The sequence below is a fragment of the Drosophila busckii genome, chromosome 3R, assembly GCF_011750605.1.
Source record: "Drosophila busckii strain San Diego stock center, stock number 13000-0081.31 chromosome 3R, ASM1175060v1, whole genome shotgun sequence".
NCBI classification, from domain to species: domain Eukaryota; kingdom Metazoa; phylum Arthropoda; class Insecta; order Diptera; family Drosophilidae; genus Drosophila; species Drosophila busckii.
Window position 1 is genome coordinate 20,377,355 of NC_046607.1, and position 16,243 is coordinate 20,393,597.

At 39.9% G+C, this 16,243-nt stretch overlaps 2 protein-coding genes across 14 annotated transcripts in view; one reads left to right on the forward strand and one right to left on the reverse strand.

Annotated features, from left to right (window-relative positions):
- Nucleotides 1-1,595: 1,595 nt before the first annotated feature.
- Nucleotides 1,596-16,243, forward strand: part of LOC108602941 (regulating synaptic membrane exocytosis protein 2) — a 32,535-nt gene continuing 17,887 nt past the window's right edge. For 3 of the 13 annotated variants that reach the window (XR_001915272.1, XR_001915274.1, XM_017991289.1), the window contains exons 1-6: nt 1,597-1,767; nt 1,825-2,029; nt 4,306-4,428; nt 4,486-4,824; nt 5,520-6,090; nt 14,649-15,607. Coding sequence is in view for 4 of the 13 variants with exons in the window: in XM_017991289.1 (XP_017846778.1) it covers nt 1,658-1,767; nt 1,825-2,029; nt 4,306-4,428; nt 4,486-4,824; nt 5,520-6,090; nt 14,649-15,607 (2,307 nt within the window). In the remaining 9 variants the exon portion in view is untranslated. Of the gene's footprint in view, nt 1,768-1,824; nt 2,030-4,305; nt 4,429-4,485; nt 4,825-5,519; nt 6,091-12,669; nt 12,741-14,648; nt 15,608-16,243 lie in introns of all 13 variants that reach the window. The other 10 variants (XR_001915275.1, XR_001915276.1, XR_001915277.1 and 7 more) reach the window with 7 other exon arrangements.
- LOC108602943 lies at nt 3,656-4,275 on the reverse strand. The gene has a single exon (XM_017991290.1). The coding sequence runs from the start codon at nt 4,227-4,229 to the stop codon at nt 3,927-3,929; it is 303 nt and encodes a 100-aa protein (XP_017846779.1). The 5' UTR covers nt 4,230-4,275; the 3' UTR covers nt 3,656-3,926.

A 16,243-nucleotide genomic window follows, 5' to 3' on the forward strand; every position in this document is an offset into this window, starting at 1 on the left:
AACAGCGCTGAGCAAACGAGCGCAAATGAACGCAAGCAGCGCTGCTCTCGCTAGCAACGTACACAGCATGATACACTAATACAAGGTAGCGGACTGCGCTCTTCGTTTTGAGTGTTTCGGGTACTTAGCTTCAGTCGCTCGCTGGCGACCAGCACAAACTAAGAGCGCAGTCCGCTACCTTGTAGTATTGTATCATGCCTTGTATTATTCTACCATGGGCTCGCTCACGCGCTCTGAGATGCTTGTGCTCTCACCTTAGCTTATTGCACTGCGAGCGATCGAATGCAGACGAACGAAAGCAGCGCTGCTCTCGCTAGTAAGCACAGAGGTTGCGGCCATGATACAATAATACAAGGTAGCGGACTGCGCTCTTAGGTTACTTAGTTTCTTCTTCCTTTTTGCTTCTTTCTCGCTCTTGCTCTTTTCGTTTTGTATACGGTGTGAGCGAGAGCGAATGAAGCTAAGTACCCAAACACTCAAAAAGAAGAGCGCAGTCCGCTACCTTGTATTATTCTACCATGGGCTGCGGCCTTCGTTTACGCTCTCTGAGTGGCTTGCGCTCTCAGCTTTTCTTATTGCGCTGTGATCAATATAAGTGAAGCTGGCAGCGAGTGAGGTAGGTCAGTTGAGTGTGGACTGTTGCCGACTAAACAAGTGGGAAGTGAGCTGCGCGCATATTAATTATAAAATTTGCTAGTTTGTTTGTTTACTACATTACTGTTCATCTCATTTCATTACTTTAATTTCCAACTACAAATTGTCAACTATCGAGTGTTTACTGTACACTATTGTTATTTATTGAGTTTATAACTAATGCTGCTTGTGTCTGTTTTTATTGCAGTGACCCCAACTATTGCTAACAACAACTGCTGAGCGCTGACTGCATTATAAACAGTTATAAAAAATGGCGTCGCTACACGCGCAACAACAACAACAGCCATGCATAGCAGCAGCAACAACAACAATAACAACAACAGGAGCAGCAGCAACAGCAAATACAACAACAATAGCCACAATAGCAAAGCAGCTGCTTGAAGCGCTGCAAAAATGAAACAAAAATCATATTGGAGCGTAGTAAAGAAAAGTTTTGAGTATAATGTTGTTAATATGAAACCGTCTTAAGCATAAGCAGTGCGTAAAATAGACCAAGTGACGGTCGCAGTGACACACACACTCACACACACACACACACACAACACATACACGCACATACACACATACATAACACACACAAATACACACACACATGCAGTTACAAAAGTGTCGAATGTTTCAACGAATTTCCAAAAGTCTAAGAAAGTCGCAAAACATATAAAAAACAAACAAACAACAGCTGAAAAGATAAACTAAACAACATTTAACATTTAGAAATTTGCTCTGTGATTTTCTATCAGAATGGTTTAAAAAAATAATCCAAAATAATAAGAAAACCAAAAAATATTTATAAATTCAAATGTTATATTTATAAATTATTGCGTATAAGCGTTAAATATAAACAAAACAAGAAGCTTTAAAAATCCTCAAAACAAATTTAATAAATTAAATAATTCAAACGCGTCATAAATTTAATAATTAGTGCATAAAATTAGTTTTTTTAAAACAAGTTAAAAAAAATTAAAAGTACTACTGATTGAGAGTCGCTCGAGAGTTGGAAGCCATGGATGAGATGCCAGATTTGTCGCATTTGACGCCGCACGAGCGCATGCAGATTGAGAATGTGCTGATGCGGCAGAAACAGGAGGAGGAGAAACAGAATGAGATAATGCGGTAAGTCGGTCAGCAAAGCCTTAAAGATCAGTTTGACATTCCACGCTTGTTCCACAGTCGCAAACAGGACGAGGTTGTGTCGCTGGAAATGCAAATCAGGCAACGCTCGGAGCAGCAGAAGAAGGCCGGCGTCGAACTGGATGCCACTTGTCACATTTGCCTTAAGACCAAATTTGCGGATGGTGTTGGCCACATTTGCCATTATTGCAACATACGCTGCTGCGCTCGCTGCGGTGGCAAGGTGACGTTGCGCAGCAACAAGGTAAGTGCCACACACACACACACACACACAGGCAACTGACTTGACAACGTGACAAGCTGCCAGCCATACTTTCGGTTTCGGCTTTCGGGGCAGCCAGGCACATGCCATTAGACGTCTTTGTCTCTCAGCAACGCGTGCGAGCGTAAAACCAGCCGTAAACACACACACACAAATGCACTCAATGACAAATTGAGCGACATGCTGACTTCGGTCATTGAAGCGCGCGCGCTCGCTCCATTGCTCATACGCGCCGTTGCACAGCATTTATTGCCAATTGCCAATTGGGGCTCTCTCGTCTCCAGCAGCAGCTGCATAAATAATTGTCACTTTGTTGCCTCGCTGGCCTCATTTAATTGTGGCATTGTTTATGATGCAATCATTTTGTATTTCGTATGCGCAAATTTGCAATTCTGGCAGCTTTTGCATTTTGGCAACTATGTGTGGTAGCTTCAAGTTATTGCTATGCCAAAAGACAAAGCATTTAAATGAATTATAGCTAATTTGCTTATCAGCAGCAACAATAAAACTTAAATCTGAACTAGAAAATACACTTTGAGCAATCAAACTATTAAAAAGGCATGACTAGCTCATTAGTACTCGCTTCACATTGCTACGCATATGCGACCACTTTCTTTATAAAGCTAGAACGTCTTTTTTTTTATTTTAACTGACTTTGCAATACACTTTGTTTATAAAAAAGATTTAAATTGCATGCTAGAGCAAATCTTTATCTTTATCTGCACCCAAAACTCAACATTGTAAACAAATTGCAGCTAAAAACGTATGCAACTGACTATAAAATACACTTTGTTTACAAATTGAAGCTCAAAATTCAAAGCAAGTCGTAATTTTTACATAAAATTAAAGCTCTTGGAATTGAAATCCCATTTGCTAAATAAATCTAAGCTAAGAGCGTATACTATCTGACTTTAAAATACACTTTGTTTGCAAGTAAATGCTAAAATTGAAACACCAAGAGCAAAAATTAAAATAAAATCAAAGAAATGGAACTAGAAACTTAATTCTGTAAATCCAAGCTGACTTTAAAATAAACTTTCATATCAAATGAATGCTTAAAATGAAAGCCAAGTCCAAACATTAATACAAAATCAAAGCTATTACACTAGAAATATAATTCTGTAAACAAATTTAAGCTAAAATCAATGCAGCCAACTTTCAAATACACTTTACTACAATGCACTAAATTTAAATGAACGTTTGCTTCAATTTCTTCAAGCCTTTTAACAATTTCTGTATCAAAAATCTATTAAAAAAGGTCAAAGCACATATATAGGAAATTTTTAGGCAACCCTGCAGCATTTTGCTTGCAACAAAGTGTATTACACACATTCTGTTAAAGAAAAATAAACCACAAGCAATTCAACATTTTATTTATTGTGCTGCAAATGGTTTGCAGAAATTCCAGTTACTTGAGTTGGCTATTTTTAAATGTTAATTTGAGCAATTATATATTTTATGCTTTTATTCAATGCAAAAATGTCTGCAATTTATTTGCTCTGGAATTCACTTAAACTGAAATTTGTTTGGTGACGCTTTTGGCAGAAAGCTAAGACCATTTCCACATTGCATTGCATTTCAATTACAAAACCATATTTTTTACTCTCTTTTTGCTTACCATTCATTCAATTTTTATTTTACTCAGTGAGCCGTAAGAGCTTGACTCTTGGCTGGGCTTATCATTTGTTGGCCACGTTGCCAAAACGGTTTTTGTTGAAGCATTGCCAAAATGTCAGAAAATACACAAACATTGAACAGAACAGAACAGAACAGAGAAAAAACGCGATGTGACTTTAACAATTTTCCTTCTTCGCTGCTGCTGCTGCTGCTGCTTGCGAGCGCTAGAAATGGAATTTCAATTTGGCATTTATTGTAATCATCAACTGTCACAAAAGCTGCTGGCACGAAATATGAACGAAATGTGCAGCCAATAGTAGATTTCATTGCCGGACGACGACTCCAGGTACTGCGACTCCGTTTGCTGCGATTGCCAGTACCAGCTCCAGTTCGGGGCAAATCCATGCATGCTGCAAAATCCAGCAAAATATTCAGACGGACTGCGTTCAATGTATGTGGTTAGATTGAGATCAAAGTAGCCGCAAATGTCCCAGAATTTGTTAAAGAAATAGAGCAGTCTGCTGTCGACAGCCTCTGCACTCAGCTCTGCGTGTTGTTGTGACATAACTAAAACTAAATTTTATACAAAATACAAAAGGCTTGACACACGTTACTCATGCTACTAACAATTTGTTTTACAGGTGATATGGGTGTGTATACTATGCAGAAAGAAGCAGGAGCTGCTATCCAAGACAGGACAGTGGATCAACAAGTCGAGTCAGCAGGATGGCTTCATCCGACGCATTGAGCCAGATGGCAGCAGCGTAAGTTTGAAACCATTTAAAGCAAAGTCAGCGCTTTAATTTTGTTTTCTTTTACAGGATATTTCTCAGCAAGCCATTGTGGACACTGGCGATAAGCGGCCCAAGCTTGAGCGCACACGCAGCGCTGCTGAGAAGGAAAATCTGCCCATGCAGCATTCGGGCAGCATGTTGCGTCGCCAATACTCGCAACAGGAGCAGCCAACAAATAGACGCTTGTCTGCCTCAGATAGCGGCATGGATGCCATGAGTCCTGGACAGCAGCAGCCGCAACGTTCACGCATGCAGCCAATGAATCCACAGCAGGCGCAGCAATATCAGCAGCAGCAGCAACAACAGCAGCAGCAGCAGCAACAGCGCTCGGGCAACTATCCTGAGGATGATCCGCGCTATTATCAGGTAACAACTTTGATTGTGATACACTTTGCTAATGGCAAAGCGTATTCTAAAGTTATACTAATGCATGTAAAAGGCGTGGCAGCGCCTATAACTTGATAAGCAAGTCAAACTAAGTCCATACAGCGTTGTTAGTCTGTCTGACGTCTGTATGAGCAACAAGATCTCAGCTACTATAATAGCTAGAGCTTCCAAACTTGTCATGTAGCTGCTCCTATAACCGTTTCAAATTGCTTTTAATTTATTTCTTTTAATTTCCTTCCCCCTCCCCCGCAAATCGCAAGATAAGATTTACGTCTACTACAAAAAGCTAAAAAATCTGAAATAAATTACACATAAGTCACATTTGTCATATTTTCGACCCCGAACTAAGTCAATATAGCGTTGCTGTCTGTCTGTGCGTCTGTATGAGCAACAAGAACTCATAGACTATAAGAGCTACAGCTAGCAAATTTGACATATAGCTGCTGCTATAGCCGGATCAAATTGCTTTTAGTTTATTTATTTTAATTTCCTTCCCCCGCCCCCGAAAATCGCAAGAAACAGCCCACAATATTAAATGTTAAAATTTAAAATAAATAAATCACAACAAACAGTTTGTTATGCTCTTGAGCGCTGCCGACAATAATTGTTAAGAATAACTTTGGAATTATTCATATTTTCTATATATATTAACTCATTATGCTTTCGTTTTACAGGGCGAACTGGACGGTCTAATGCGTCAACATCCACATTTAGCGCATCCCAGTCAAGTGCAGCATCCACATCAGCAACAGCAGCAGCAGTCACAGCAGCAGCAACATCAATACGCGCAGCAGCAGCAGCAGCAACGACAACAGCCGCCGCCAACACAGCAGCAGCAACAATACGCTGCACGCCAGCAACAGCAGCAGCGCCTGCAGCAACAACAACAACGATTGCCACAGCAGCCTTATGCCAATACACAAGCAACACATGCGCAAGTGCATCAGCAGCCACAGGAGCAGCTGCAGTCGCCGCAACAACAACAGCAACATCAGTCTGCCTATCAAAAGCCGCCGCCGCTGACGCGTAATCTGACGATCAGCGGTGGTCATGCCATGGATGCAACTTCCTACAATCAGCAGCAGCAGCAGCAACAACAGCGACGCGCTTTGGCTGGCGCGCAGTACGCGTCGCAGCAGCAGCGCAGCTTTAGCAGCTCCGAGGAGGAATTTCAGCAGCAGCTGCTGGCAGCGCAAATGAATGCAGGCGGACCCTCCACTTTAAGCGCTGGTGCGGATTACGACGGTAAGTTCTGGCGTTTTCTCCAATTTAAGCACTTTAAGCTAATACAAAAAAATTTCTTTAACGCTTTGGCGTTTGCTTGAGCTCGCTCTAACTCAACTCTCTAAGTGTCCCTAGGTATCCTTTTTCTGTTGTTTACATCACGCTGTCTCTCTCTATCTCTCTCTCTCTGTCTCCTGCTATCTCTCAAATTCTGTCTATCTTTTTTGACTCGCTCGCTCCAAAAATATAAAAAATTCAATATAACACATATAAAAAAATTTCGAATATGTTTCTCAAATTTTTCTACACTGCTGTCTCTCATTGGTGCGTTGTCTTTTGTTTCATTTTGAGCTCCTTTTTGGCTTCTCTCAAACTCACATCAACTTTATAAATGTTTTTTACCCAAACATCTTTATGTTGTTCATGCTAACGTAATAATCGTACTACGTATGTTTAAAGTTTAAGCTTAAATTTAAGTCTAAGTTAACGTTAAGTCAAACAACAGTAAAATTCTTTGCCTTGCAAAGAAAAGTTTGCTGCCAAATAGTTTAGAGCGCCCGCAAAAAGTAAAATGCAAGTTGCATGCAACGCATTGCAAAAATAGCAGCAGCTAACGTCATAGACCACACACACACACATATAATATATGCAAGTAGCTTAGCTGTAAGCGAAACATTTTGTTGCGCTTATCTTTGGGGGCTGCTTGAGCAACAGCAGCAGCTGCAACATAAACGTAACGAAATAAAATAAAAATAAATTGTTGTAGGCCAACGCGACAAGTGCCGCACAAACTTTTAGCCAAGCTCTAATGGCAAATGCTTTAAGCAAAGGCAACTCAGGTAGCATAAGCTTACATATTTATATATATATATAGCATATATATCTGCTGCTGTTGGCCGTTAAATGCAATCAGCATAAATTATTTGCAGGCACTGGCTGCAATCGCTGCTGACTGACCCGAAAACACAAAAAGGTTTTTGCTTTCGCTTTTCTTTGCTACAAGATAGCAGCAAGTGTTGTCAAGCAGCTGCGTGGGGGTGGCTGTTGGGTGGTTGCATGTTTTTTGGTTTGCCGGCGACGCGACTGTCAAGTGCGTTGCTGCTGAAATTTATTATCCTAATTAGAAAGTTTCTTGTTGGCACTTGCAGCAGCAGCAGCAAGCCTCAATAAGCAGCAAGCAAGGCCTGACTGTGCGACAAGGCGCATGCAACATGGCGCCTGATGATTTAAATTTTCTTTTTATTGTTGCACATTAGCGTGTAAAAGTTTCTGGCAAGCATGTTGCACATACACCACCCAAAAAATATAAAAATAAAATAATAGTAAAGAAATGCGCTCAACTGCAAACTAGCATATAATTATTATCGATTTCAACTTTGGCCCCCAACCCACCAGCAACAGCAAAGAACTGTGTGCAAGAAATTGTGGCATAAAATTGGCGTAAACTTTTCTCTCTCTCTTACGCTGTTTTTCTTTTTTTTTTTTTTGTTTGTTGGCCAACAACTGCCTGCATATCTGTAAGCCTTGCCAGTTCACAAGCTGATAAGGCAGCGCAGCCAACGTGTGCTAGCAACCAGCTGCTTGCCTGGACAGCAACAAAAACAACAACAATTCGCCTTTAAGTTTCAGTGCAGCTGCACTGGTCGGTGCTGCCTTAAGCGTAAATTCAACACACACACATGCAAACACACCACGCGCTTGCTTAAATTCACCACTAGAACTCGTGACTGCACACACTTGGCACGAACATGTGCACACACAGACGTCATGCGTTGGAATTTTTGGAATATGGAACGTTTCCCCCACGCAAATGCAAAAGCAAAAACGCATGCGCTGCGCTGCTTGCCGCGCTGCCCCCCACACCCAACACGCTGCGCCGTCTTGTCTTAAGTCTCTGAAATATTCCACAGCCAGCTAAAAGGCAAAAGCACAGCTGATAATGTTGCGGAACGCGTGTCATGTCAACTTTATTTGATTTAAGCCACACTAAATGTGCAGCTTTTGACTTGTGGGCAAGCAACTAAAATAAATTGCAGCTTAGTATAACAAAAGTGATCTCAAGTAAATTTACAGTGCAGTGTAAAACGTAATTTAACTGTTAAATTCTTTATTTGCCTGCCTACGCTGCTTCGATCTCGCTCTTCGCTGCTTTAGCGCTGCCCACACGCAGCTTTGAAGCTTACGCGCAGCAGCGACGTCATTCACGTTCATTCAATTGCATTGCATTTCATGCAGCGTCATTCGCTTTACTACGAACAACAACACAAATAATATAAAAAAGTATTTGCAGCAGCTTAGCGGGGTGCGAAGAGTGTCAATAGTCAATGCATGACACGCGCGCGCCTACGCTCTTGCTCTTGAGCGTGGGTGAGAGGGGGAGGCGGGCAAAAGAGTAGCACCAACTGAGCGGGAGAAGTTCACACTTTAGTTTGTCCAGCACTGTGTGTGTGTGTGTGTGTGCCGCGCTGGAAAGCAAAGACAAACACGTTGATTTTGCCAAAACAAAAACACACACACACACTCACACTCTCACTCTCTTTCGCTTGCGCTCTCGCTCCAACTAAAGCGCTGACCCCAACATAACAGTAGTAGCAGCAGCTGTCAATGTTATCGCAGTTAGCGTCGCTGTCGCTGTAAGCAGCGCAGTCAACATGGCCATGCTTAACTTTATTTTTAGTTGAGCATTGGAAGCGACATGGGAAAGTGCTTTTCACACAGCCAGCAGCTTGTAACATTGTTATTGGAAATGTTGTAGGCTTACAGTAGCAGCAGCAGCAGCAGCAGCTAAAATAACAACAACTAAATGCAGTGACAACAACAGCAACAAACTGTGTGTTGGTGTGTGTGTAAAGGAAAAGGAAAGCGAAAACGTAAAGCAAAATTCCATTGAGATTTTTTTATGAAATCGAAACGAAATTAGTTTTCGATGTACTTTAAAGGCGAGTAAACACACACGGCTGCGGCTACGACGAACAATTTTCGCACGTGTCGCAAATATCAAAAAAAAAATAAATAATATAAAATCACTAAAATATATAGCAAACAAAGCAATAAAACTAAAAGTGTATACAAAGCGCATATCAAAAACAATGCAAAATTTATGATGGAACGAAGCTCAGTGAGCAGCGCAGTGTGAGAACATTGAGTGAAAGTGAAACTTGACAAGTCTGTGCGTGTCAGTGTGTGTGTGTGTTAAAAATTTAAGGCTAAGGTTAAGCCAAGAACAACAACCTTGAGCGCATAAACAGCAAGCAGCAAAAATCAAGCAAAATAACAACAAATTGTATTCATGATTAAATCAAAAACAAGCTAAGCATTCAATTTTTAAATGTGTGAGTGCATAACAAATCAAATTGCTGTGAAATTTTCGAAACATCAAATAGTTGCCAACTTCTAAATCGAATCTCAAGGCGTAAATCAAGTGCTGGCGCCCCTTAGACGCGAACACACACCAATACATAAGTAAGCCACGTTTTTGGGCCTATTTTCTTTTTGCGTGGGCAACTGTAGCAGAGAAAAAAAGTGAGAAAACGTTTGAAGAAAATCATGTGCGCTATTGAAAAATAAAACAATAAAGCAGCTAATAACTAAAGCGTGATATTAATATATTAATCAAATTGAATATGTGAGTGCTGTGCTAAAAACATATCTAAGCAATAAAATTATCAACATAACTAAAAAGGTGCTGCAAAATAATTTAATATAAAACTAAATATTCAATAAACAAAAACCTTGAGCAACACTAAGGTGAGTGACAAGTCTGACGCTTTTGTTTCAACAACAACAATTACAACAACAACAGTCACTAACAAAATCACCAATAAATCCACCAATGCTTAGTACAGCGCAAATTACAGTTACCCCCAAAACAAAAGCCCCCAAGCTAACAAAATCCAAAAACAATGCTTCCGAAATATGCAAAAGTACAAATAGATTATAGCGCACAATACAAAACTGAACAATCAATCGATGTTATAGTAAATACAAAACAGCAGCTAGAAGAATAAAACTAAACTAATCGCTTAGACATACACAGTAAATAATAGTAGAGTATATAGTAGAGGCAAATGCTAAAAGCTGCGCTAAATTCTTTGCTTAAGGTTAAACATTTTCATATAAAATTATTTGCTATAAAGTTTAAGTATTATATGAAATTAGCTATATATAGTAAAGTATTTTAAATCACGGCTAAGCACTAATAATAAATTAAAGTTGCTATTATTATTAGTAAAATGCTATAAAAAATATATAGCATATATAGCATATTCTTTACTTTGGCTAAACATTTAAATATATCAAAGCTTAGAAATTTCTAACTTAAGCAGCCGAATACTCTGTTTAGAAAATATGCAACATATTTAAAATAATATAATGCTAATGCTACATGCTTGTTGTATGCGCTTGTGTGTGTGTAAATGTGTGTTATATTTGTTTATATTAAATGTGTGCGTATTTAAAAATTGTTAACAATTCAATTAACGCGCGAAAGCAAGTTAACAAAATCAATAGCCTAGGACTACACACTAAATCTAAATTAGTATGTATATAAATATAAGCTAAGCTCACACACATACACACACACTAATACGTTAGGAAAAAACCGCAAGTGTATGCAGCTATTTTAAAATGTGCGTTAGCTCGCCCATGACAACGAGACGAATTTAATTAAAGTGTTGACCTACGAAATTTTGTTATGTGTTGGTGTGTGTGTGTGCATGTGCAACTGTGCGTATGAGTGACATTAATGCTTACACTCTGCGCCGTGGTGTAGGCCAAGAGGCAACAACAACAACAAATAACGCATAATGTGCGTGCCTAAGCTTGTTGTTATTGTAGTTTCGTTTTTTGTTTGTTGTATTTTATGTCATTTATGCGCCTGCGTTATGTATGTGTGTGTGGGTGTTGCTGTTGTTGGTGTGTGTGAGTGCGTTTGCTTGTATGTGTGTCCTGAGTTTAAAAATAGAACAAGCTGTTCCCGCCTGCTTTTGGTTGTGCTTTTAGCCAGCCGCAATGCCAACACCTCTGCTTAACTTGCCACAGCTGCTGCTGCTGCTGCCACACAGAGAAGCAAAGCAGAGCGCGCTTGGCATTTTGTAAAAAGCAAACTGGCTAGAATTTATGTACAAAAATATAAAACAGGAAGCAGCAACAACAACAACAATAACAGTAGCAACATAATGGAAAAAAAACACGTAGGCAAACAAACACAAACTAAGGCGAACTTTGTTTGATTTGCGCATTTGTTGTTGTTGCCATGATTGTGCATTGCTAGGCACACACACACATAGACACACATACATATACAACAATGGGTAACCCGAAACGAGCGAGCGTCGTCGTGTGTCCGTGTGTATTTTGTATACATTATTGATTTTTGCTTTCTTTTTGCGCCTACGTTTCGCCTCCACACGTTGCCGTCTTGGCCGTCTCGTCTCGTCTGCCGTCTTTCTCTTGGACCTTCTCTTAACCTTGCAGCCAAGCATTGCGTACGCAACATTTACACTTGCCACACCAATGCAGCAGCAGCAAAGCAACGAAGTTGCAATACACTTACAACAACACCAACAAAAACACCAACAACTGAAGCAAGAAATTGAAAAAAGAAATAATTAACTTAAATATATTTTGCAGTAGCTGTGACAAACGAAGTTACAATATAATTACACCAACAAAAATTCAACAATGCAACAACTGAAGCAAGAAATTTAGAAAACAAATTGAAATCTTGAATATATGCAACTATAAAAATATATTTAAATTTTTCAATCAGCAAGCAACAAAGTTCCAAAACACTTACACCAACACAAATTCAACAATTCAACAACTAAAGCAAGGAATTGAAATAAGCAAATTGTTAGCTAGAATATATTTTGTAGTAGCTGTAGCAAGCGCGATTGCAATATACTTACACCAACAATAATACAACAATTCAACAACTCAGGCAAAACCAATTGTTAACTTGCATATATTTTAAAGTTACTGTAGTTTAGTCTACGCTCTTTCATTATTATAACTTAGCAGAGGGTTTTGTTATGTCGGTGTGTATTGCTTTTGGTTTATTTTGTTGTCGTTACGGGCACAATAAACGTTTTATATCGTGACCAAAGTCAAATGAAAGTATGCCAGGGGTATGGCCCACAATGAGAGGACAATGTATATGGCATATGCATGTGTATGTGTGTGTATGTATGTGTGTGTGTGTGCTTTGTGTTTGTGAAACGCAAGCACTTTTATGCAAACAAACTATATGCGTACTATAGATTTTTGTTTTAATACAATTTACTGCAAAAATATGAACTAAGTTAATTTGTTAAGCCAAGTCTTTATAGTATTAAGCACCTTACATATATATTTTTGCTTTGATTTATTAAATATTACCCTGTGTTTTATACATGTATAAATATTTTCTCCACCATTTCTCTTTCTATTTGTGCGTTCCAACCAAAAAAAAAATATATAAACTCCCCTTATATATGAAAAACAAAAAACCCACCAAAACTGCCCGCCACAAAAACTATTATGCAAAAATCCATTTAACACTAATTTGTCAAAAAAAAAAAAAAAAAAATCAACTACAAAAATGCAACAACAAATGAACAGCAGGTAATTTTGGCGGCGTACCAAGTGTCCAAACAAATCTCTCGCCCGGCGATCTACAGATTCATGCAAATGTAAGCAAAAACCATAAAACAAATGAAAACAACTTGAACAACAAATTAAGAACAAACAGTTTTGTTACAAGCATTTTTCTATTCATATATTTTTACTATGTGTGTATTTGTTTGTTTCTTACTTTGATTTAAACGTAAAAACTGAAAGCCACCAAAATGGGCATGTGCAAAAAAAATGAAAAACTAAATTACAATTTGTTGTCGTCTATGTACTTTTTCCCAACTTTCTTACGTTTGTGCACTCTTTTGGCCGTAATTACACACACACACACACACACAAAGTTCTGACAAGCATTTTGTTTCATTCGATGTTTATGTGTGTGCAGCGCCATCTATCGATCATTATGTGTGTTACTTCTGTTGCTTTAACACTACAACACAACACAGATCTTTACACTTGTCTACACTATTAATTTATTTTAAGTATTTCATTTTATTATTTATGACTTTGAATACTTGTAAATGAAAAAAAAAACGAAAACAAACTGTGTAAAGAATTTGCATGGATATCGTAACGCTGTTTCCTTTTTCCTCCTTACTTCAAATCAATAAAAAAAAACATTGCAATTGCATACACTACAGTCTTCCCCCCACACACACAGACACGCAGACCTTAAGACTTTGCTCCCTATATATAATATATATGCAATATTTTGATACAAAACAAAATTTAGCTAACAGATAAGTATTTTCTTCAACTGCAAAGTCGTCCTAGGCACAGTACCCAAAAGTGAATTGTTGCCTGGCATGTTTAAATGTCCCCCCAGCACCAATTTTCACCAGGTCTTTAGCCAAGTAGTTGAACTTTGCTAACGCTATATTCGATCAGCTCTGATCCAAAATGTCTTTTGTATGCTTCTAACTCTTAAACCTTGGCACTGTCTCTGCAGCTAACACAGTCATATATGTAGAATATTGTAGGTCTTTTAACTATCTAATACACACATACTATATCTATAATTAATTAGCTAACTCATTTACAGTGAATGCTGGCAAGTTAGAAAGATCGGGTAGTTAGAAATGCGACTATCTCAGCTCAATATAAAATTCGAACTCGAATTCGAGTTGCCTTTAGTATTGCAAGCTTGGAAATTAAATTTGGTAGTTTTCGAATAAATATGGAATAAAGAAAATACTACAAATTATTAAAATAAATTTTATTTAATGATTATTATCAAATATTAATCGGATTATTTATCGAGTTGCCTTTGTTTTTAAGTACAGATTGAAAAAAAAAATACTACAAAAAATTAAAATACATTTTTAAAGATTTTTTTTTAAGGACTTACAGTCTTCTATGTAACATAATATTCTAGGAGCTTAACCAGAAGACCCAAAAGGCTCTTTTAATGCAGCTCTAACATAGTAGGAATTTTTCAAAATTATGGGACAAACTTAAAGAGTTTGACCCACTGTAAATCGATTAATTTACATTGAAGTTAAGGGCTGCATTTCTATTTATTCCTTGCCAATTATAATTTGCCAGCATCCACTGTCTTTACATTGTGTCTGAGCTCAGAGTTGATGCCACTCTACTATCATATAAAACATAAGTCTCTTGCTCTCTCTCTTAACCATACGTATGCATAAACACATATTTGATTTGAGTAAAAGTTTATAATTTGTCTAAAAATGAAAATACATAATGCACTTGTTAAACATTCTGCGACGAGGGACAACAAACTAATGTGAGGCAAGCAGCGCAGCAGCCGCAGCAACAGCAGCAACAACAACAGCAGCAACAGCAGCGAATGCGTCAAGAAAGAAAAGTTTCCCTTTAAAAAGCATTTGAGAGTCCATTTGTAACCTTTTAACTGACCCCCCTTAAAATCAATCCAAGTCTTCCCACACTTAAAGTCAAGTCAAGTGATTATTAGAACACATACCATCTATACATACAATCTACAGGCGGGCGTCTACAGGTGCGCACGGATCCTTGGCGCCAGCAGCGCAGTCTGAACGAACGCGATCTGTTGAGCGTGGGCGGCTCATACGGCGGCGGCAGCAGCAGTGAGTATCGCCTGCTGGGCAATCAGCGGCTGTACGCATCGGCGGATCAGCGAGATCGCTACGAGCTGCAGCATCGCGAGCGCCTGGAGCAGTATCCATTGACCAGAACCGCGCGCCTGGACGTGCAGCAGCGCAACTCGTTGAATCGCAGCAATCACGAGCGACAATTTGCAAGTGGCGCCGGAGTGGCTGCCTCAAGTGTGGGCGTGGGCGTGGGTGTTGCTGGTGGCGCCTACCGTCGTGCGCCGCCTTTGGCCGCGGCCGGCGGCTGCGGTGGCAGCAGCAGCAGCAGCACCACCAGCAGCAGCTACTATCCACAAAGCCAAAGCAAGCCGCAGATTGTAATTGGCGCCAGTCCAAGTGCAGCGACTGCCTATGAGCGTGGCGCCATGTCCGCTGAAGCTGCCAGAAGCGCGCTGAGTCGTGAGCGTGGTTTGCTCGGAGCGCACAGTGCTCACAGTGGCGGTGGCGGCAGCAGCTCGCTCAGCTCCACAGAGGCTGCCTACTGGGATGAGCCCACGGCGGGCAGCACTTCCAGCTCATCGGCGGCGCAGGACTCGCGTCGCTTTACCGAGCGCAGAATAAAGAAAACCGTACGCTTCGATGCGCACGATGATGAGACGACGCTGCTGACGCCACTGCCACCAGTTACGACCATATTGCCATCCACAGCGGTGGATGTGGGCACAGCCACATTGCTGACCAGCGCCAAGTTGGCGCAGCCGCAGGATGGCGACTGGCAGCGTTGGGAGGCGGAGCGTCAGGGCAGTCAGGACTCGGTGACCAAGGATTCGGGCATTGATACGAGCAGCACGTTTACCAGCAGCGAGGACTCGAATCGCGGCGATGGGCCAAAGGTACAACCAACAAAACAAGCGCAGAGCGTCCAAACCAGGCGAACCGCAAGAACTGTTACCCGAATAAAATCTATTTGCATATTGTGTACAGTCTGAGTGTTAAACCCCCCGCCCCCGCGCCCCTTGTCTGTCTGTAAAGCAATCCAGCAAGCAAACCTAACTACTAACTCTTTTCTAACTAAATCAAAACTATCAACTACTACTTGCTCTCTCTCTCTCTGTCTCATGCTCTCTAACTCTCTCTCTAACTCTAACTCTTACTCTACGTTTGTTGTACTTTGTCTCATGTCTACAAACCAGCAACAATCTTTCATATATCGTCTTATGCCATAGTTTATGTTAATACATAGGTCACCAGCTAGTTGAAAAACCGAAGGCTTACAGCTCTCATACTAAACTGCATGCTCTCTCTCTCTCTCAAGTAAATGTAACATAACCTCAACTAACACTTCAAAGCACGTAAGCTACAATCCAAACCCAAAACTTCCTCAATTTGCACTTTTGCATGCCGCCTCTAAATGTTGTTAACACTTTACGTAGCATTTGTCGTATGTACATTTCGATTTCTTCAATTGATACTATTTTATAAAAAAAAAAAAAAGCAATGTGTGTGTTCTCAAAGTAGGTCTCTATCTA

Bases quoted from the DNA above. Each gene is read 5' to 3' on its own strand.
- LOC108602943 (XM_017991290.1), bottom strand. From the start codon at position 4,229: ATGTCACAACAACACGCAGAGCTGAGTGCAGAGGCTGTCGACAGCAGA.